The following is a 23,100-nucleotide window of genomic DNA, read 5'->3' on the forward strand; positions in this document are numbered from 1 at the left end:
TGCTCTGCGGACAACCTCCCTGACTTCCTTTAGCTGCAGCTCCGACATGTCGAACTGCTCTTCAGGTTCAGGGGGGTCTATGAGGATGTTGCATTCTCCCAGCTCCTGCTCTCTTGCGGGGTCGCTGTACGTCTGCTTCAGATGTTGGTTTATGATTTCCTGCGAGGAGACCAGATTGCCACTCCGCTTCTGCCCCAGCAAATCCTTCGTGAACTTGAAGGGGTTAGCGATGAAAGCAGCACGCTTCCGTGCCCTCTCGCGTCGCCGCCTCCGGTGCCACTCTGCACGTCGGAGAACTCTAATCTTTTTCCGTAGGATGCACATTAGCTGGGCCAGGCCAGTGCATTCCTCTTGTCCTGCCGCCTTGTACTGGGACTTCAGCGTTTTCATCTCCTGCCTGATGTTGTGGATCCTTACCGCTCTTTGATTCTTTGCGTACGTTGTTCCCGGGCTTTTCTTCTCCTCCTCGCCAAACCTTTCTGCTGCGAAGCTGACAATGACTGCTGTCATAGCTTGTAGCTTCCCGTCGGCGTGTCCCTTCGCCATAGCCTCCAGAATTTGGTCGACATCGTCGTCGAATTGCTTCCAGAGAGAGGTCATGCTAGCTGCAGGCCATTTGATCCGCCTCGTTTCAGACTTGATGCTCGAGGGATTAGTTTGCAACACGTGGAGGTTCTGGGCACTGTGGGGTGACTCCGGGCCTGGCACCTCCTGCGTCTCACCAGGTGTAACACCTGTGCGTTGTGTTGTTTCTGCTCCCAACGGGCACTTCATCCTCGCTCGGTGGATCTTCAAGCCATGGATGTTCTTGCAGACTTTGCCGCATGTACACGTTTTACTCAAAGTCAATTGTCCGTTGCCTGGGTCTGTAGCCGTTGTGTCCGTCCGACTGGGGTGCTCATCCTCCCCCCCTCTCGGGCACCCCTGGGGGTATTTTTCCATTGAGTTCATCGTAGCTTGGTTGGGTCCCTCCTCTCAGAGGATGCAGATTGGGTTGCTGACCCGTTCTGCCCCGGTTGCCGTCTCTCCGGGCTGTCACTGACTCTCCAGTCGTCACCACGCTCTTCATGGTTGTCATCCAGTCTTTCCTGGCTGTCACTGATCTCTCAGGGTATTCGCTGTGTACATACATCTACTGATGCCTAGTCTGGGCACATCATCAGTGATGTTCCTGGATTCACTGGACGTTTCGGGTCTTTCAACTATCAGACGCCCTCCTCCAGGTGACCCAGCCGGGGTTGATCAAGTCCCGGCTTGTGTCCAGACAGCTAGCTAGCTACCATGACTCCATGGATCTCCTCTTTTGAGCCACAGCCATCTTGAGGCTCTTTCTGCCGCTTCAGTGGTATTCCGGATGGCTCTCCTTTTCCTCTCTCCCTTGATGCCTAAGCTACAGTAGGCTCTGGCCAAGGAACGGGCTGCGAATCCTCTGCAACCAACCTCCACAGGGAAACACCTTGCTCTCCAACCAGCCAGCTGGCAGTCGCTGACCAGTCCTGCGTACTTGGAGAGCTTCCTCTCAAAGGTTCTTCCAAGCGATCTTCCCACGGCACTGTCAGCTCCAGCAGCACTGCTTGTTTGGTGGACTCCGATACGAGGACAATGTCAGGTCGTAGGGTGGTAACTGCAATATGGCTGGGGAACTTCAGCTTTTTTTCAAGATCCACCAACAACTGCCAGTCTCTTGCAGATGTCAGGATGCCTGCAGATGATGTTCTGCTGGCCGCGGTAGGCTTGTCCCCAGCTCTGACAAAGGCGATGGTTTTGTTGGAGGGGCGGAACTGTTTAGCCCATGCCAGCCCTGCGGTAATGGCTTCCGCGATAGTCTTAAGGACTTGATCATGCCTCCACCTGTACCGTCCATCTCCAAGTGCCCTTGTGCAGCCACTGAGGATGTGTTCCAGGGTTCCTCGCTTGGAGCACAGTGGGCATGCCGGTGTCTCTGCTATGCCCCATGTGTGCAGAAATGAAATTTGATGTGTAGCTGATGAAATGAAAATCTACTGTATTTGGAGAACAATACACTTCACCGCCACCATAATTTCCTGGTAGAAATTTCACATGCATTTTTTTTCTTTAAAAGTATTAACTCCTGGTATGTGGAGGTGGTGTTGTGGGAAAGGTTTTCAGACATGTGGTGTTAGAACCACGAATCTGCACGTAAAGTAGCTATTTTGTCTGAGGTAGCAAGAGGGGGTTGTGCCGAGACTTTACCACACAACTGCAGAAATTGGGGCAAGATCATACATGGGTCTTCATCTATAAAATGTATTCATGTTGTGTTTGTGATGAACTAATGTATTTATATTTTAGTTGTGCCAAATGAGACCAAGGTTTGCCTGAGGAACACAACCCAGATGAGAATAAATGGACAAGTCATGTAAACAGAGGGACATCAACACGTTATCTTGCCTGTCAATGCTGTCTGGATCTGATTGAAACTCCCCAATGCTTTTTAGACCTCTGGGTATATCAAACCCACAGTTTTACATTTAGTGCACCAAAGTTGACATACATGTGTAGACAATGACCAAATAGAAATTTTAATTGTCCCAAGCTTTGGACAGGATGCTTTTGATTTGGTGTGGTTAAATGCTAGATACATCCAGCATTGTTAAACAAAACTAGTCAAAAGTTAGAAATCTGAAGATGTATGTTTGGCCTACAGATGGCAGTGTGACGCCTTATCTTGCTATCTCTGACCAATTTACCATTTTGCCCATATAGTTTTGATTCACCTGCCATACCCCATTTTCCTGATTCATTACACTTTTCTGTCAGCGCTGTTATGCTCACTGTCATCTTTGTTTTCTCTACCTTATTTTACAGCATGTCACTTTCCCCTTTACACCAAATGGCTATTGTGTTTAATCTTGACCTAAAAAATGGTTATTCTTTATTTTCGTTGTTGCTCATACTGCCGTATAGGGGAAACATGTGTATGTCACTCTTATTGTTAAAAAGATGCATCATAATAACTTATAATAAGTCATGTCAGCTTTCTTAAAATAACAGGTTGCTCAACATTCTGCTCCTTTTGGTTTTAAACATGTCCCAAAATTCCTATATTGTTCATGTTCCTCTGCTTGACCAGCTGATGATTTCTGTTGCTTTTCTCTGCAGGTATTGTATCCCACCAGAGCATGGCAAAAGGCTGGAGAGACTGGCCCAAGGTGATACACCATTTGTAGAATTTGTTTTTATTGTATTATATTGTAAGTTGCTCAGGTGTTCTCGAATGCCCAGGAAGAAACGGTGAAGGTAAAGATCACAAATATAACACAAAATGCCAACGACTTAAGAGTTTAAGTCACATGGCGCTAGTGTGCTCCAAAGCTCATAGTTGAATGAGTTAGCTTCTAGTTACTAGATAGCACTCTCAAACACCTTACCATCATTGCACAATTCTTGACAACTTGTTAACCATTTCTAAACGGTGGCCCAAGTTAAACCAGGTGGCCTCAATAATTTACTAAATATGAAATAAGCACCGCAAACACGGGTCTTTCCAATTATGCCCTCGGTCCAGTTTGTGCATTTAATAGCTTGTAGCCATAGGCTCCTCTGGTGTTTCCTCTTGGAACTGAGAATTCCTTTCTACTTAGGTTGGCACAACCATACACATGACATCAGACATGTTGATGTTCTTTGAAACTATAAAAACTCTACACACAAAAAAAACAAATCTTCACAGCCACACACCCATGCCTTCCGTTGTTTTGGGCAGAAAACGGGCTGGAGTGTAGTATCACTTCTCATGCAAGCAATTTTTTATTGTGACTATGACCGTTGCATTAAGACGACGATCAGAGTGACACATGACCGACAGTAAATTCAGACGGTGTCATATATAGGGATGTCTCAATCAAGTTTTTTTGCACTAAAATCTGATTCATTTGATGTTGAGTATCTGGTGATACAGTCATGATGCATGAACAAAAAAAAAGAGCATGCTACTGTACTTAACTACATTTGTATGAAATGTAATTTGTGGCTCTTGCCACTTTTTGGGGAACTCATCGTAATGGAATTTCACCTGTTTGATAGAATAATTGCCCCCCTTTAAAGATGATTAACAGAAGTCTGATTAGATAAATTCACTAACCGAAATAACTTTTTAAAGATACAATTCAGCATTATTGTAAATAACATCTGCTGTTATGTAAGGTTTTCTCTTTCCATCACATGGAGCAGATTTAAAATAAAACAAACGCAGTGCACTGAATATAACCTCAATATTAGAAACAATGCAACTTTCTATTCAGTTTAGGTTTTTGGAAGTGAGCTTTGAGGTAGATGCCAATTACAACCTTCCTCTTTATTTGAAAGCAGCTGGCAACATGTGTAAAGTGGGAGGAAAGGAACACGAACATTGTTTAACAAGCACCCATTGACCTATTAAACCCCGTATCCGCTCTGGCTGTTTGACGTTTTATGAGGTCCTAAAAAAGACAGTTATGAGTGTCATAGGATTGCCTAATGGGTCCCTGACAATGGTCTTGTTACTTTCAACCGCCTTCTGACATTTGCCACCATGACAGTTGTTGCTCTTATCTCTTCCTCTTTACATCTGCTCTTCCTTCACGTACATTTGATCAGTCGGCAGACATGGCGAACTGGTATATGGGACAAATTTTTAAGTTTTAAGTTAATGGTGTTCTACAGATAACTAACTGGTGGAGCTAATACTTTTTTAATTGGGTTAAATTATCTGGCTCTGACAGCACATTTTTCACCTTTACCATCTCCAACAAGTCAGCTCATGAGACAATTAGTGGCCCTTTTCTGTGTCTTGTTTTATAAGGTGGAACCAAGAATGAAATGTGTGTTGATTACTACAGCCATATCAAAGGGGGAATGGGTGATAATTTGGGACAAACTTCCAACCTCCCTTATCCAAAAACAAGTAGAACTCATTCAGTGCCAAAAGGGTTTTCCCATTTTAGTCAAGTCAACAGTATTTATAGAGCACTTTCAAACAGCCATCGCTGCATACAAAGTGGTGTACATGGAGCAATTTAACATGCACAATAAACAGTAAGACAAATCTGTAATAAAGGCGGTAGAAAGCACCAAACAGTAAAACCAAGAACAAATCTAAGTCATGCTGAGTCGAATGCCAAAGTATACAAGTGAGTTTTGAGGAGGGCTTTGAAGATGGGCAGTGAGGAGGTTTGCCGAATGTTCAGTGGGAGGTCATTCCAGAGAGAGGGACCAGCAACAGAAAAGGCTCGAATCCCCTCTGAGCCTCAGTTTAGTTCTTGGTACTTCTAATAATGTCTGGGCCACAGACCTGAGGCGCCGGGCAGGTGTGTAGGGTGTGTAGGGCGGATGAGCTCAGAGAGGTAGGGTGGCGTGAGATTATTCAGAGATTTGAAAACAAAGAGGATGATCTTGAAAATAACTCTAAAATGAGTGGGGAGCCAGTGAAGGGATGACAGAGTAGGAGTTATTTGCTCCCTCTTACGAGTACCAGTCAAGAGGCGATCAGCGGCATTCTGGACCAGCTGAAGGTGCTTAATGGAGGACTGGCTGACTCCAAAGTAAAGGGCATTGTGAGTAATCGAGCCGGGATGTGACAAAGGCATGAATTACCGTCTCACAGTGTTCATGTGAGAGGAGAGGTTTTATTTTGGCCAGCTGTCTAAGGTGAAAGAAGCTGGATTTAACAACGACACCAATTTGCCGATCGAGTTTGAAATCACTGTCCAGTTTGAGGCCCAAGTTTGATACTGTTGACTTAAGATAAGGAGACAGGGGCCCCACACACAAGGCTGACACAAAAGGTTCTGTCAGCTAGATAGGACCTAAACCACTCAAGAGCACTGCCGCCAGTGCCCCTCTAACTGCTGCAAACGAGTCAGCAGAATACTGTGATCCACTGTATCAAATACTGCAGTTAAGTCCAATAAAACTAGACACGGTGGTCTCCAGAGTTATTTGCCAGGAGGATGTCATTAGAAACACGTAACAGGGCTGACTCCGTGCTATGCATCATCTTGAAACCTGACTGGAAGACCTCCAAGATCTTATGTTCATCCAAGAAAAGTTTCAACTGCATGTGCACCACTTTTTCCAGAATTTTGGAAATGAAAGGCAGTTTGGAAATGGGCCTGAAACTTCACAACACATCTGGATCAAGACCAGGTTTCTTGATGAAGGGTTGGACCACAGTATGTTTAAACTGTTGGGGAACTACACCAGAAGAGAGACTGCTGTTGATGATATCCAAGACCGATGCGCCAACACTCGGGAGAACCTCCTGAAAGAAGTGCGGGGGAAGAGAGTTGCAAGGGGAGCCAGATGGCTTCGTCTGGCGAACTACATCCTCCAAAAGCGCCAGGGACACAAGTTTCAAAAGAATTTAGTACAGCTGAACATGGAACATGGACACGGGGGAACCCTCCCCCCACCGTCCCTTTTTAATTTTTTTTTAAACCTTCACATGCAATTAACACTTGTATAAATTATGAAAATGATATGACTTGTAGGATTTGATTAAGATGACCACGGTCATATATATATTCATTCATTCATTAATTCATCTTCCATACCGCTTGATCCTCACTAGGGTCGCGTGGGGTGCTGGAGCCCATCCCAGCCGTCTCCGGGCAGTAGGCGGGGGACACCCTGAATCGGTTGCCAGCCAATCGCAGGGCACACATAGACGAACAACCATCCACGCTCACACTCACACTCACACCTAGGGACAATTTAGAGTGTTCAATCAGCCTGCCATGCATATTTTTGGAATGTGGGAGGAAACCGGAGCACCCGGAGAAAACCCACGCAGGCCCGGGGAGAACATGCAAACTCCACACAGGGAAGCCGGAGCTGGAATCGAACCTGGTACCTCTGCACTGTGAAGCCGACGTGCTAACCACTGGACTACCGGGCCGCCCTATATATATATATATATATATATATATATATATATATATATGAGGCACCTAAGACGATCCGACATAACTGCAAAGTGTAAGATGCTGGCAGGGAAAGCCTACATGGAACGCCATAACCAGGTGGCTGGCATAGTCTACCGAAACATCTGTGCGGAGTATGGACTGGAAACCCCAAGGTCAAAATGGGAAACGCCTCCGAAGGTGGTGGAGAATGACAGAGCAAAGATCCTGTGGGAGCATCCAGACTGACAAGATGGTAATGGCGAACCAACCAAATTTTGTGATCATAGATAAAGGGCAGAGGAAAGCCGTTGTAGTGGATGTAGCGGTCCCAAGGGCTCAGAGAGGAGCTGGAGAGAGTCTGGAAGGTAAAGGTGACAGTCGTGCCTGTGGTGGTCGGAGCACTCCTGGCAGTGACCCCCAAACTAGATGAGTGGTTGCCACAGATCCCGAGAACAACATCAGACATCTCAGTCCAGAAATGTGCAGTAATAGGAACAGCAAGGATACTGCGCAGAACCCTCAAGCTTCCTGGCATCTGGTCGAGGACCCGAGCTGAATGAGGGACGGACACCACCCGATGGGTGAGACGAGGATTTAAAAAATATATATATATAATTGGGGGGGTTGTTGTAGGTCTGCACGTTATGAAAGAAAATGCAATATGGCATCACAATAGCCATAATATTGCAATATCTATCATATTCCTAAAAAATTCTTGCCAAATGCGAACAAGCAAACCAATGATTCAAAGCTCTCAACTGGCTTTTCTGATTGACTTTTGGGCACTGGATGTGTTCAGGTTTCTTTGTTTCATTCTTGTTCAATCATTTCAGTTGACGGTGGTGGGCATCGGCGTCTTTTTCGGGGGCACAAACACCTTATATATAGCATGTCATTTAAGCGTGGTACGTCTGTCTGGTGGCTGCTTTTAAAATTCAGTACGAAATCTTTGTTGAACTCATTTCTGTGACTCGTTCATATCAACCGCTTAAGACACAAAACACCTTATGTTTTCCAAACCTTATTCTGTACGCAAGAAGTGAAAACATTGATTGTGACGTGCCAAAAGCCTGACAGCAAAAAACTTAAGAGTTCACCTTTTAAGCTAAACCGGTTTTGTCTTGATACCCTTGCCATATATGAGTTTTTGTAAAGTCATCTAGAATTATGAAACACCTTGCATTATTTGTGCTCCCTTGCAGGTTTCTTCCCTGGTAGTTCCCAAGGGTGTGATGCTTTTCTTCGTCACAAGATGACTTTAATATCTCCGTCTATCCTGAAGAAATACGGCATTCCCTTTGACAGGGTGAGCACCAACTTTCAAAATTGGAGATGGACATTTGTCATTTTTATCACATTCTTTGTTGATGTCCTCAAAGCTCATAGTCTGTACGTATCTATATATTTTTGTCAAAATTATTGTGTACTTCTTCTAAATACATGTTTGTGTAAACAGGTAACTCAGAATGAAGGAGAATTCATGATAACTTTTCCTTATGGCTACCACGCTGGCTTCAATCATGGCTTCAACTGTGCTGAATCCACAAACTTTGCCACTCTGCGTTGGGTTGACTATGGCAAAACGGCTTCTCAGGTAAGGATATACAGATGATATTTTAGTATTTAGGCCCGCACGCCTGTGACCCTTGTGAGGACAAGTGGCTCGGAGAATGGACGGAAATACCACCTGTGAATACACACACACACACATATGGGGCAAACGTGTGTGTGTGTGTGTGTGTGTGTGTGTGTGTGTCGCACTGGAAATTAGAATAGAACAAAATCTATTACAATACATTATTTGTTCAATAAAGTTTTCACAGTTTAGCAGTACTAAGACACCCAGATCTTCATCAAACTCGTGACTTTTCTTCACTCGCATTCTTGGAAAGGTGGAAATGGAAATTAGTAATAATCAGAATTGCACTGTGGCGGCTCGTAAACCGTGTTACAGGCCAAAGGCTGCCTTTGTCACATAAAACTCTATATTGTAAATCTGACTTGAAGCTATTTTAATTTGCAATTTGCATAATTTTGCAGTTTCCCCGAGATCACCTCATTTGAACCATATGGTCTTGAGGGAACCCTGCTCTTGCTGAGTCTTGTGGCTTTGTCACTCGAAAAGTTGAAAGGTTATTTTGTCCTTCAGCTTGCGGTATACATTTGAGGTGATATTGTTTGGTCCCAGTGGCCCTTGTACACTCCATCCTGTAGACTTGGCCCCCCTGTCTCCTTATCTGAAATCAACGGTCTCAAACCTGGGCCTTAAACTGGACAGTGATTTCAAACTCGATCGGCAAATTGGTGCCGTTGTTAAATCCAGCTTCTTTCACCTTAGACAGCTGGCCAAAATAAACCCTCTCCTCTCACTTGAACACTTTGAGACAGTAATTCATGCCGTTGTCACATCCCGGCTGGATTACTGCAATGCCCTGTACTTTGGAGTCAGCCAGTCCTCCATTAAGTACCTTCAGCTGGTCAAGAATGCCGCTGCTCGCCTCTTGACTGGTACTCGTAAGAGGGAGCATATAATTCCTACTCTGGCATCCCTTCACTGGCTCCCCATTCATTTTAGAGTTATTTTCAAGATCCTCCTCTTTGTTTTTAAATCTCTGAAAAATCTCGCGCCACCTTACCTCTCTGAGCTCATCAGCCCCTACACACCTGCCCGGCGCCTCAGGTCTGTGGACCAGACATTATTAGAAGTACCAAGAACTAAAGTGAGGCTCAGAGGGGATCGAGCCTTTTCTGTTGCTGGTCCCTCTCTCTGGAATGACCTCCCACTGAACATTCGGCAAGCCTCCTCGCTGCCCATCTTTAAAGCCCTCCTCAAAACTCACTTGTATTCTTTGGCGTTCGACTCAGCATGACTTGGATTTGATCTTGATTTTACTGCTTGGTTCTTTCTACCGCCTTTATTACCGATTCGTCTTACTGTTTATTGTGTATGTTAAATCGCTCCATGTACAGCACTTTGTATACAGCGATGGCTGTTTGAAAGTGCTCTATAAATACTGTTGACTTGACTTGACATTTCATTATCTCCGGCGTTGGTCAGATGGGTGTGGCGAGCTGACAGGTCATGAAATTGATTTAGATATAGATTTATCATTTAATTTATCCCAAGTGGGAAACTAAATAATTTAAAATCCCGTCTGTTCAGACTGATGTATACCCAATTCACACTCAAGTAGACCATGTCTGAAATGGAGGCAAATTGTATGGGATGCTCCAGTTTTTCTGAAGCCAGTGATAGATACCAATTTCAGAATATTGTAAGACTATTTTTGTGTTGGGAGCAGAGAGGGAGGCATTTAATAGTCTTACTTGAAGTTTCAACTAAATGAGGGAAACAACGTTCATTTGCCTCTGCCTCCCTCACATATAGTGTTCATCATCATCCACATGACAATGTATATTAATGTTTGTGCCAGTCAAGTGGCGCAGAAATGCAATGTAGGTTGGATATTGTTTCCCTGGTCCAAGCATCCCATTTTGTTGTTTGATAATGTAACACAAGTTCCCTGCATGGCTCAGGAAATGATACAACTTGAATATAATACAGCTAGCCGGGTTACCAAAATATTTTCATCCACATCTCGTCTGCCATCTTGTTTTAATCCGGCCCATTTCTCTCCCAATCATATTTCTCATTTGGTGTTTTTCCCCGATCTTAGAATTCCCCCTTTTGATATTACACTCTCAGACTGGAGCACTACTGTCTCGTGCTTCTCTTTAACAGCAGACACATGGATGTGTTGTCCTCGATACTCTGAACTGTGGCCCGGGCTCTTATAGCCCGCTGCTCCTGTGTGTTCCACTCACAGTATGTTTTTGCTGTGTTCACCACTCTGATGCGTTAAATGCAGAGGTCAAATAGGAATTAAAAGTCGTCGTCTTCTTGAAGGCGTCAAGTGCATGTCGCAAAAACAACGTTGATGATTGACAGTCATTTTTGTTCAAATTTAGAAGACTTTTTTTTAAATCTTTACAGCGACTCAAACACGTTGAGTGCAAATGGCGTGCTGTGTCATAACCCCACGGTGACTTGTTTCTGAAATGGTTAATTCATTTTTTCCCCCTTAAGTGCACCTGCCGTAAGGATATGGTCAAGATCTCCATGGATGTTTTTGTTCGCTGCCTCCAACCGGATCGTTATGACTTGTGGAAGCAGGGAAAAGACATCATAGCGTTGGACCACAGTCGGATCACAGAGCTTAGCAGCCCAGAATTGGAGCGCTGGAGACAGCATCGTGTCACATATAGAGCAAACCTCCTGCGCAGGTGAGACATATATTTCCATTTTGAAAGGGTGTTGCTGCATGGACAAGTCAAGTGGTCTGCATATGTGGTTTGACCTTCTCCCCACATTCCCAGGGCCATGCAGAAAATGAAACAGTTCCGCCGTCTTAAACTGGAGGAGGTGAAGGTGCTAGCAGAAGAGGGCATTGAGTTAAATGCTGCTGAATACCAGCGTCAAGTAGAAGAGCGGGAAGCCCAGCGGAAGCAGGAGAGAGAGGAGCGTCTTGCCAGAGAGGCCATGATGACCCTCGAAGCCATGGAGCGGAGGGACCTGGAGGCTGCAGAAGTTGCCTCAAAAGCAAGTGAAAATGCCGCTCAAGAGGGTAAGGAGTTGGAGAGCTATTCAGAGATTAAATTTAGAGATAACATTTTTCCTTTACAAAGATTTAAATGAGAAGTGTTTTTTCCCCCCCAATTTAATCTTGGCCAGATCTAGACTCCCAACAGCAGAGGATGACTGACAATATGACAGACGATGTTGGAATAAAGCCGAAAAATGCCGCCATCACTGGATTTCAAGAAGCATTTGAACAGTTTGCTGCGTCACGGTCTGTCATCACAGATGACACAGAGGAAATAAGTTGCGACCAGGTACTTTACAACTTGAAAATAGATTGTTCCTTCAATTTATCATATAATTTGTTACACACAAGCACAATTTTAAATGTGATAGCTTATGGTTTGTCACATATGAATCAGAAAACAGTTTGTCAGGCAAGCTACTCCAGCATGAAGGTGACAACCGAGGTTAAGAAGAGCCGACGCCACCCCCTCACCAAACCACCCATGCGATCTCCGTTGTCAGTTGTCAAGCAAGAGCCAACTGGTTCCGAAGGTATCATCATGCCATTTAATTTTTGTTTATTTTCTTGTAACTCCTCTCGGGTGTCAAAAAGCAGGTTTGCCCGATTACTGATTACCGATTACATCAATCCATTTACTTAGTTCTTGCATCTTTGAATTTTCCCTCCGGCCATTGTTCATCCATTTAAATACAGCATTTAAAATTAACCGGATGGTTTTCTCCCATAATTGATGTAGAGCGAGGAAACAAGCAAAAAGGAGCTGCATCCTTTTAGTGATAAGAAATTCAAGACTAGCGCCGAGCAAAATTTTGGCCCGTGGGCCACATTTGGCCCGCCCACAGTTTCTGACTTACAAGTCAAAGTAGTGCTTTTATTTTATGTGAATGTGTGGACCCTAGAAGAACCAAGGTAGCGAGCAAGAGCTACAACTTGTGTCCGCAGCATTGGCAACTTAGCGACGTTTTCACTATATTTACAGACTTTTCCGACCTATCTCGTTAACCCCGCCCCCCCGCCCCAAATTTTTTTTAAATGGCAACGGTTAATGTTAGCAATATTCTTATTTTCTGCATGGTGGATAGAATATATCCAATTCAGTATGCGAATCTATAGTTTCATCTACTATACGTACTGGATTTCAAGTCATCACGGCGTCATTATAAATCACAGTCAATAATCTTCCTCTATCGATATATTTGGAATTCCTGATGAGGAAATACTAATATGATTTGGCAGTTAATGTAAAAAAAATAATGTTAAAATTTTCAAAATGAAAGATGTAATTTTGATGACTGATTATTATTTTGTGTCAATAGTGTATGTCCCAATTATAAAAAGACACACAAAGATACTATGCATGTTCAAAATACAGAGAAATAATGCAAAGTTGAGGTTGGCATGTTTGCTTTGCCCTCGACAAAAGTTCCTGTTTCTCGTGTGGCCTTTTTGCAAAATGAATTGCCCACCCTTGTTCAATGCACTAAGGCCTTGCCTTATCATTTTCTTGTTTTGGTGTCCAGAAGGGTGGATGGATGGCAAGGAAAAAGAGAAAATGACAGGTGTAAGAAAAGTGTTATTAAATGGAAACCCGAGAGATCTTTTTGTGTCCTGTTCAGAGCTGACAAATTGTCTGGATCAGTAACTTCAAGGGGATTCACCGAAAAATTGATTCTCAACCTATGGGAGCATGTTGGTGAAGCCACTATTTGCGGCCATTGGCCAATTATATTTCAAGTGCTGTCCCATACTCCCAAACAGAACAATTTTCTTTGTGAATACTTGCTGTTCAACGATATTTTCTGGCATCTGAAAAATGCTTATATACCGGTACTTTCTATCAATGGAAATGCAATTATTTCTTTTATTGTTGGCCTGACTGACAGATTTCAAATTCTAAACTTTGTCACATTCATTTATCGTCAGAACTTTCCTCACCCGTGCCACAGAAAAGCAGCACAGAGGAAGAGGAGGACCTCTGGCAAAATCGCTTCCGCAACTTCTTGGCCGAGAAAGCTTTCAATTCTGCTGTGTCAGTACTCCAGCCACACTGTGCGGTCTGCTCCCTCTTCTGTCCATATAAAAAGGTACCTACATACACACCGCAGAATTCTACAGATTAAGGTGCCAAACTCTCGTACTAGCTTATACTGTGGTTACAGAAGTTATTGGAGCATAGAAAATTTTGATTTTTATCTAGCCTAGGTATGTAGGTATGAGTGATCGAAGAACTAAACTACTGGTTGTCATTTTTTTGATTGACCGACTAAAAAGAATACCGAAGTAACAGACATACGGAATTTAAAAACTGATCCTTGAAATTGCAGCCTTGGAACTACAAATTGTCTTTGTCTCTATTGCTTCTGCAATTCTTTTTCACACTTTGGGAGTATAATGCCCCAGGATTTGCTGGTGCATTATACTTTCTCTTTGTGCTCCTATCAATCACTCCAAAGACAAGAAGACAGCACGATGTTGCCATAGCAATAGCGTTTTAGTGGGAAATGAGACCTGGAAATAGGAAGAGGAAGTGGTCACATTTTTGTGTCCATCTTAAGTAGCAACTTGACAAGTGGTTGGCATCTTTGTGGAATTTTCTATAAAAAAAAACAAGGAAGGAGCACTTGAATGCCCCTTGAATCATAACAAGTCAATGTAGGAAAACTCTCAGCCTTCTCACGAAATTCTCCAGAAATTTCATTCTCCCGTTTGAGCAAAAATGATTCATTATTAGACTATGAAATGACCCTTGTATTTCCACAAATGTTAGTCTTTCAGTGACGCCAGAGGTTGAGGAATTGTGATATTTGAGCAAGTAATAGCATCATTGTGATAAATCGAGTTTACATGATCTTTCTGTTTGTCGTTTTAGCCAAACCACGAGCCCAGCAATGTCAACGGCTCCCAGCGCACCCAAATCCCATGCCATGGAAGTCGAACTCGCCCAATCGTCCCCGAGATGTGCTTTAGTGTTGGGACCGGCAGCACTGAGCCTCCCCCCACTAGCAACTACATTGGGGAGGATGGAACCAGCGTCTTGATATGTTGCTCCTCATGCAACATGCAGGTTCATGCCAGTAAGTATTAACGCATTCCACACAACCCGAAGGACCACCGGTGATTCATCCTCATCCGTACTAAGTGGTTTAGATTTATTTGGTAGATTTAGTTCTAGTTTTTACCATCTTTGCCATGTAGCTGGTTATTTCTTACGTTTGTAAAAGATTTTGGCAGACACGTGATGTCAACTTGAGTCGTACTGTACGTACCTTGGTACACAGCAAATAAAGCTCGTATGACCAAACACACCTGGGCTCAGTCAGTATCACAAGTACACAACAATGCTCAGCTTTTATCATCTCTGAAGGTGCAGGAAGGCGTTCAAAAAGGCACGTTCATTACATTAGCCCTTGAGGGCCGAGCTGGACTTAGCTCTGGAGGGAGGCAGGACTTATATTGTTATGAGAACAAGAAATCAGAATAACCTTGGAAAGCATTACTTTTGTTCTCAGTTGTTGTCTGAAGTGGCCGTTCAGCAAAATCACATTACCTTTCTCTTTTACAGGTTGTTTTGGCGTTAACCCAGACATAGTCCAAAATAAGTGGACATGTTCCAGATGTGCAGCAGGCGCCTGGGCAGTGGTAGGTGCTACAATTCTGCTTAATTCCTGAAACAAATTTCCACAAACCCGTGTTACGCTTTCTTCATGAAGCCAAAGTATGAAACTTTCACTGATCTGGATTAATCCATATTTCTGTCCTGTCGTTGTATTATAATTTTCAGGAGTGTTGCCTCTGCAACTTGCGGGGAGGAGCTTTGAAGGTTACCGTAGATAACAGGTACGTTGTGGTCAGCCACCTTGCGAAAACACGTATCTAAAAAAGAAAAGAAACCACGATTTTCACACACAAAACACTTAACAAATGAAAGCCTAAGGTCACAGAAATGAGTCCATTCGGGGACAGTAATAAAAGTCCAATTATGTTTGCATTTTATAGGAAATCATAGAAATGGGAATAATCAGTTTCAAGGTCAAACTGGCTCACCTTTCAAAATGTAAACATATCATTCGTCAGACATCAAATTACTGGCACATCTTAGCATTGGTTACTGGAGAGCCTCGCTATTGTATGACCAGAGGTAGTTGTTAAAGCTTTATTGGTGTGTCTCCTCTTGAAACAGGTGGGTCCACATCATCTGTGCCATTGCTGTGGCCGAAGCTCGTTTCATCAATGCCATTGAGAGGGAGCCAGTAGACGTCAGTGCTGTTCCAGAATCACGGAAAAATCTGGTAAGTAAATGCACAAACATAGAAAACATTATTGAGCAAGATGATATCGAACAGGCAGGGAAGAGTTGACTCTCCCTATATACTGTAAAAATGCTCCCCACATTTAATGTTCAACGCAGCTGTCTGATTTCCTTTTTTTCGCTGTTCTGGGGTCTCCTTTCTTACTCAGGTTCACATTTGTGCACTATTGTATACCATAGCATTGTATTGAAAACAATTCGGTGTGACCTGATGCGTGACCTGCTTGCATAGCTGCCATTTCGTTTTTCTGCATTGCTCTCTGGTTAAATGTGGATAGAGGTACAAGTAAAGTTGTATATCTGTTCAGCTGAAGTGAGGCAGGTAAAGAGCATTGAAGGCGCTGAAGGATTTCTGGAGATTGGAAAATGTTTTTGCCTGGAATAAGGACTCATTACAGGTAGACACGAGTTGCTGCTAAAGCCAGAATTGTGGCAGACCTGGGGTGGGTTTAACACTCACAAATTTGGGAGGAAATTAATCAATTTGGAGAATGGATGCTCTCTAAGGGGTGTTTGCTAACGTGTGCAAGAGCTGTGATGGGGCAAGCAATGAAAGTCTGAAAGTATGTCAAGATGGAAAAACTTATCCCTATTGTGAATTCACATGTTGGCAGTTAGAGATTCTCCCAAAACGTTGAATAGATATTGTTCCTCTTATCTTTGTCTTTTGTCCTCATCACAGGTATGTGTTTTCTGCCATGGCAAGAGTGACAGTAAGAACCGTGGTGCATGCATCCAGTGTTCAGAGGAGAACTGTGCAACATCTTTCCACGTTACATGCGCCCAAATTGCTGGAGTTATCATGACACCAGCCGACTGGCCCTACATTGTGTCTGTCACCTGTCACAGGCATAAAAAAATGACTCTGAAGGTAAGCGTAATCACCAGCAGCAATTTACCATTTCATTCAGTGTAAATTGTGACCTTTGTGGAGCAAGTGGGAATTTACATTGTGTACAACAAAATCAACACCTGCCTCATGTTCAAATGGCAGATTTTTGTGATGTAAAAATTTTACCAAGATGAATCATTTCTAAACAGTTTCCACGATTAATGTGACATAACCCATACAACTCAGTTGACAAAAACATTAACAATTACACAATTGAGATAACGTGGTTGTGTAAGTGTGCAAACTACACACCCTCTTGTAACTGGCTTTGTTCAAAATTAACCAGTCATATTCAAACTTACGTTAAATAGGACCCAGCATACATGTGCCGCCATTTAAAATGCCTCTGGTAAATGCCGAATAAAGTTCAGATGTTCTTGTAAGCTTTTCCTGACAATATCGTAATCACATCTTATATATTTTTGGGATGATGATACCATAGACACATAGTGGGGGCGTGCCTTTAGTGTCCTCTTTCGAACCCACCCTTTCCTCTTTAATGTCCACATACTGTTCTCAGCCGTTCCTCCATAAGTGCAGCGTATCAGTCAGTCAAGCGGACCCCTGATCGAAGTTAGACAACAGCATTTACGGATTTTGGAATTTGGTGCATACACAAGGCGACCCATATTGTTCGGCGCCAGGCGTCCAGTTTGGAGAAAATTTAAGACTTTCAAGTGCACCTATTGGTCGTGAAAATACAGTACACCAAAAATTTCGACCGAATCACATTCCCAGAGCTGCCATCATACAAATTCACTTCCTGAACAATTTATCTGAATGTTCATATTTTATAAGTCTTGTCAAGAACATTACAGCGGCAGCGCACACGGGAGAGGTTTTCATATATACTGTATTTTTATCTATTGATTGTTCGGCCATTAAAAGGGAATGTTAGGCCATTGTGAAAAGGGATTAGTCTTGCCCTGCTGAATGAGACCAAACTACTGAGAGTCCCCCTTGAGAAGGAGGAGTTCATTCCTCTGCATTCAGATTGCAAATGATTGGTATGCCACCATATCCCCGTCGTTCACAATGTGAGACGTACAGACAAACTCGGGAGAAGCTGTGATTCAAATTAGCCTAATTGTGACATCACTCGCTCAGAGACATTTTCAGAAATGGGTGGATAAAGGTTGACCTGGTTCTTCTCATTTCACACATGATGGGTGGGCATATACTCTAGAGACCAAATTATATGTATACATATAAAATAAAAAAATAAATGTTATGTTCCATGTCCCTGTTATAATCTTGTACAGTACTATAAAGTGATAAAATAATGTAGGTCATTCATTCAGAAATGCATACAGTCAAGAATATCACACAAAATAAAAGTTTAGTTAAACACCACAACAAAACTACTGTATAATCAATGCAATAATGGTGTGAGTCTATTTTTAATGTATTGTATGGTTTTGTTTTGTTTTCCAGCCACGAACACCAGCCAAAACGCCCCTGCGTCCGACCCTGGGTCAAAGGGTAATTGGCCGCAACACTGACAGCTGGTATTACCATTGTACCATCATTGGCATGGCAACGCAAACCTTCTACGAGGTCAACTTTGACGACGGCTCATATTGTGACAACATATACCCGGAAAATATAACAGTGAGTGCCTTACAGACACCATAGATCAGGGGTGTCCAAACTTTTTGCCAAGGGGGCCAGATTTTATGTGGTAAAATGTCGGGGGGCCGACCTTGGCTGACATTCTTTACATTGAACAACAATATTGTTCAACAAATTTTAGTATTTTAATTTCAACAATCTTAAGAATTTCTTTTGGTTCATTTGAAACAGGTATATCACATGCAGCTGCTTATTCACTTGACTTTTTCTTAAACGGAAGTCTCCTGAGTGCAATTTGATTGATTTGAAACATAAAATGTATCACCATGACTTTTCAATAGTCACAAAACCTTTGACTCGAACAACAGGGAAATGAACAAGCAATACACATATCCACAACTGCAAGGACCATTTGAAATATGACATAATATAAACACGGAGTGATGTCTTGTTAACTCGTGAGTGATGCCCTCTAGTGTCTAAATGCTATTACTCATTTAGTGAATGATATTACTCATTTAGCCACTAGAGGGAAGCAGTACTCTATGAAACATCACTCACCAGTCTACGAGACCTCAGTCAATGCAACACGTGTTCCATTGCGCCCAACCTGCGGGCCAAACGGCACTGATTTTATGACAGGGGCCGAGGGCCGGATGAAATTCGACCGCGGGCCGGATTTGGCCCCCGGGCCGGACTTTGGACGTGCCTGCCATAGATCCTTAGGGACAAGCTGAAGTTTCCTAAAATATAAAACGTGTTGTTTTAATTCTTGGCAAATAAATAAATACATACATAAATAAATAAAGCAAACATTGGACCTAAAAAGCAGAACATTGCACTGCATCAAACTTGTACTGAGTTCAGTGCACTCAGTGAATCAAGGTCCTCTGGAAGATGACCCCTAATCTATCTACTTTCTTCCTCAGAGTCATGACTGCCTGCGTAGTGGTCCTCCTGATGTGGGGGAGTTGATTGTGGTCAGCACGACTGACGGTCAACACCTCAATGCTTCCTTTGTCAAACAACACACCCACAAGCTCTACCAGGTGAATATAAATGAGCATGCTATCTTGGCTATGCTGAATTTGTCATTGAAAATGTAAAGTTGCCAGCAACATTTACTGCATGTGTGTCAAACATACGGCCTGCAGGCTGGAACCGGCCCCTGAGGAGGTTCGATCAGGCCCACAGGATCATTTAAAAATGAAAAAAATGCATAAATGACACAGAATTAATATTTTTAATAAGGTCAAATTCGTGGATTATCCGCTAGGGGGCATACTGTTTTCCCTTTACATTTGTAAAGTGTAGGCAGGGATTAAATTTAGATTTTATATGGACATGTGTAAATGGTTATAAATCTCAGTTAATCATGACATTCATGACTATATTTTTCCATACCAATTACAATGCAAATATGTGATTGATAAAAGTAAATTGCACGAGTCGCCGCTTGGAATTGAAATGGATTTCCATGAGACAGGAGAAGTGAACCAATCTCTTTTTTCGTCAATGGACGCAACAGCTTCTCGTTGACTTTGAAACTGAGCTTGTAGCCGACGTGTGCGCATTTTGACCATGTCATGTCTCCGATCCACCGGATCCAGGTGAACCAGTGATTTTTCAGATGTCATCAGATTAACTCCCTTCAACTGTGATCTGCAGGTGGAGTTCCAGGACAAAAGTCAGCTCTTGCTGAAGCATTCAGAGATCCATCTGCCGGACCAGGAACTGCCCAAGAGGGTCCGAACTCGCCTTGTGAGTATTCTCTGGGGGCAGTTGTTGTCTTTGAACTAAAGAGGATTTAATCTGTAAAATGTACTTTTGTTAGAATACAAATAGGTTATTTGAGCAATGCTCACCCATCAACTATGAAAGAGGGAGATACGTTAGCCAGTGGTGGCTTAAAACGAGTGATTTCAACCAGTGGCTATCAAGTGTGCTGTAATTCTCTATCGTTACTGTATTTTGAGGGCAAAATGTCAGAGAGCTTTGATGATGTCACCTGGAATCTGTGAAAAAGAATTGCCCAATATGTCTCCATTATTCAGCAAATTGTAGGAACCTTAGAAAATATTTGAGTTATTCCTACTTTATTAGGTATTCCGACTTCCTCCCACAATCCTACGGTTTGTAGTTCACAGTCCTGTGATTGAAAGTTTCACTTATGATAGGGTGCATCTGCCTCTCTCTGAAAAAATAACATTACCTTCGATGAAAGCTCTCACGGACTGGGCAAAATTTACTGCTCAAGGACCACATTTGATAGGCTGGGTCATGTAAAGAGGGGGAAAAAAGGTACAGTATGTAAAAGTTGATTTAATGAAATGAAACGGTTGTTTTTAATTTTACTATTATTTCTAACTGTGTGACCCATTCAGTGTTTGATTAATGAAGGGGTGTGGTCCCTGGCCATAGTTTGCTCACTGTACTTTGCCCCCCCTCTGCTCTAATTTCTTCATGAGCGTAAACGTATACAAAAAGGATAAGGAACGCCGTGTGTCATAAATTTTGTGTGGGTGTGTGTGTTTTAGGCCATACCTACATCCCAGGAGGAGACTCCCTTAGCCGACGAAGCCGGAGCAGCCAAGCGTCGTTGCCTGCCCACCACCTCGACCCCATGCACTAATGCCCTGCCCTCCGCGTGTACCCCATGCACCAATGCCCCCATGGCAACGATATCCTCACCCCAGCCGACCACCCCTGTAGCAGCACCGGCGTCAGTGCAATTTAGCAGCACGAGTAAACTTCCAGCCTCACAATTTCTCTCCTCCATGAGTGCGAGATCATCTGCGGTGTCCGCGTCCCCCAGTGCTACTCCGATGCTCCCGGAAACACCAATGGACACAGGCGGTGTCCTATCCCACGTTTTGACAGACTTAAACTTGGCCTCGGACCCAACCCTAATGACCCAGTCCGCCCCTTTCCAGTGCCAGCTGAACTCCGATCCCCTTTTGTCAGCGCAATCCCCTGCGCCACCCTCACATAACATTTCAGACAGTTACATGCCGAGCAGCGGCTACGTCTCCTATATGGAGACCCTCCTGCATTCACATTTCCCTGAGGACGAGGGGCCGGCAACTCTGTTTTAGACAACAGCTCCACAGCGCCATAACTAGACACCAAATGGGATGGATGCTAAAAGAGGGAAAGTGTGGAGAGTGCTGCAATTGCAATTGGACACAAATATGTTGCACCAGCGCTCAAAGACATGAAAGCACTCTTTTAATGCATGGAACTTTTTTGACGTGATTTAATTGCAGTGGCGCTTATGCAGCAGCTAGATAGGACGGGAATTTTTTTCTCTCATTTTGTTTCTGCTATTATTATTATTATTATTATTGTTGTGGTGGTGGCAGTTTTTTTTATTTTTGTATTATTATTTTGGACTCTGTGCTTTTGCGTTGTCTCTGGGTGGGATCAACTCTGTACCTCGTTGCAAGGTTCACTATTGGAAGGCTCACATTATTGGTGTTAGGAAGCCAGTACTGATAGTTTCAAGTATGTCCTGAACAAAAAAGTTTCTTTTCTTCATGTCAAAGTAACCAGCAACAAATGGATCTATTTTTCCTTCGAGCCAAGTGTGGCTTTAACAGCTGCACACATACAATATTCTTCAACAGGAATTTTCACTCAAGTGTTTTTTCATGTAAATGCAGCAATGGGTTTAAAATGTATTATTGGTAAAGTCAGTATTTAAATGTCTTAGATATTGAATCAAATAACAACAAAACATTCAGAATCAGTCCACAGAATACGTTCTGAATATGTAACACGGTAGTTAACAAAAAATACCTTGTATGTATTATTACCATTGTTCAACGGTCTTTGAGTGACTCCCAGTTTTCACTTGTAAAACATGTCTCAGGGTTCCTACCCTCACAAAATAAATGTAGTTGAGGGCTTTGTACTGCTAAAAAAATTAAGTTGAACATTCTTGAGTGATGTGATCTACTCACTAAAATTTCATTTGAAAAATTCATTAAAATGATTCACTTTTAGTAAATTTGTTGTATAAACATAGGAACCCGAGGGTATGATGCAATGTATAAACTCTATGTTGTGATTACAGTGTGTGTCTTTTCTAGTTCATCTTTTGGATCGACGTTGAAAACTTGGCTATTTTCAAACATTTTTATAGGATTTCCTGGGCAGATCACTCTCAAGTGGCACCTACATGTTTTCTCCAGCCGTTTTTGCTGCAGAGCTCTTAAACTACTGATACTTTTTTTTCCACTTTCATCTTGTACATAGCAAAGGTCTTACATATTGTGATTGAAATCTGTAAACGTCAAACATGAACACCCCCCCACCCTTCCATCATAACCGAGAAAATGTTTGGCTTTGTCTTCAAAGTAATTCAAACCAAGAAAGAAACCTTATTTCTTAGGTATTAAAGTGGCTTGCTCGTCACCAGATCGTCTCTGTCTGTCAATGCAGTGGAACCTTGGCTGTCAAATTGGTTATGTGTCCTTATGCTGCATTTGAAGATGGTGGGAAAATCGAAAAATCACACTCGGATTTGTCCTGACTGCATGAAGTTATTTTGAATAACCAAATTCATCTAATGACAAGCAAGTAAAACTACTAAATATATGATTGTAATCTTGTAAATTCTATTTTGCCATATTCATGGTCTGTGTCATCATGGGATTGTCAAGTGACGTCTCTCCAAAGTCAGTCGTTTCGTTGAACTCGGGGGGGCTGGAAGTGGCATTTTTTAAAATAATTTTTATTTTGCAATTGTTACCATCCCCTTACGTAAGTAATAATGTTATTAAGACCAGTACTTCCCCTCAGAGATGGTAGGTG

At 42.8% G+C, this 23,100-nt stretch overlaps 1 protein-coding gene across 2 annotated transcripts in view; it reads left to right on the plus strand.

Annotated features, from left to right (window-relative positions):
• Positions 1-22,701, plus strand: part of kdm4b (lysine (K)-specific demethylase 4B) — a 35,400-nt gene extending 12,699 nt beyond the window's left edge. The window contains exons 6-22 of one of the 2 annotated variants that reach the window (XM_052074483.1): positions 3,124-3,173; positions 8,108-8,211; positions 8,362-8,499; positions 10,993-11,189; positions 11,283-11,530; positions 11,638-11,798; positions 11,907-12,042; positions 13,436-13,596; positions 14,382-14,586; positions 15,075-15,151; positions 15,294-15,349; positions 15,693-15,801; positions 16,504-16,692; positions 18,148-18,324; positions 19,215-19,334; positions 19,954-20,046; positions 20,823-22,701. In XM_052074483.1, coding sequence (XP_051930443.1) covers positions 3,124-3,173; positions 8,108-8,211; positions 8,362-8,499; positions 10,993-11,189; positions 11,283-11,530; positions 11,638-11,798; positions 11,907-12,042; positions 13,436-13,596; positions 14,382-14,586; positions 15,075-15,151; positions 15,294-15,349; positions 15,693-15,801; positions 16,504-16,692; positions 18,148-18,324; positions 19,215-19,334; positions 19,954-20,046; positions 20,823-21,380 — 2,779 coding nt within the window. In that variant the 3' untranslated portion in view covers positions 21,381-22,701. Of the gene's footprint in view, positions 1-3,123; positions 3,174-8,107; positions 8,212-8,361; positions 8,500-10,992; positions 11,190-11,282; positions 11,531-11,637; positions 11,799-11,906; positions 12,043-13,435; positions 13,597-14,381; positions 14,587-15,074; positions 15,152-15,293; positions 15,350-15,692; positions 15,802-16,503; positions 16,693-18,147; positions 18,356-19,011; positions 19,076-19,214; positions 19,335-19,953; positions 20,047-20,822 lie in introns of those variants that run through there. The other variant, XM_052074484.1, reaches the window with a different exon arrangement.
• Positions 22,702-23,100: the final 399 nt, after the last annotated feature.

This window comes from Hippocampus zosterae, chromosome 8, assembly GCF_025434085.1.
Source record: "Hippocampus zosterae strain Florida chromosome 8, ASM2543408v3, whole genome shotgun sequence".
In the NCBI taxonomy this organism is placed as follows: Eukaryota; Metazoa; Chordata; class Actinopteri; order Syngnathiformes; family Syngnathidae; genus Hippocampus; species Hippocampus zosterae.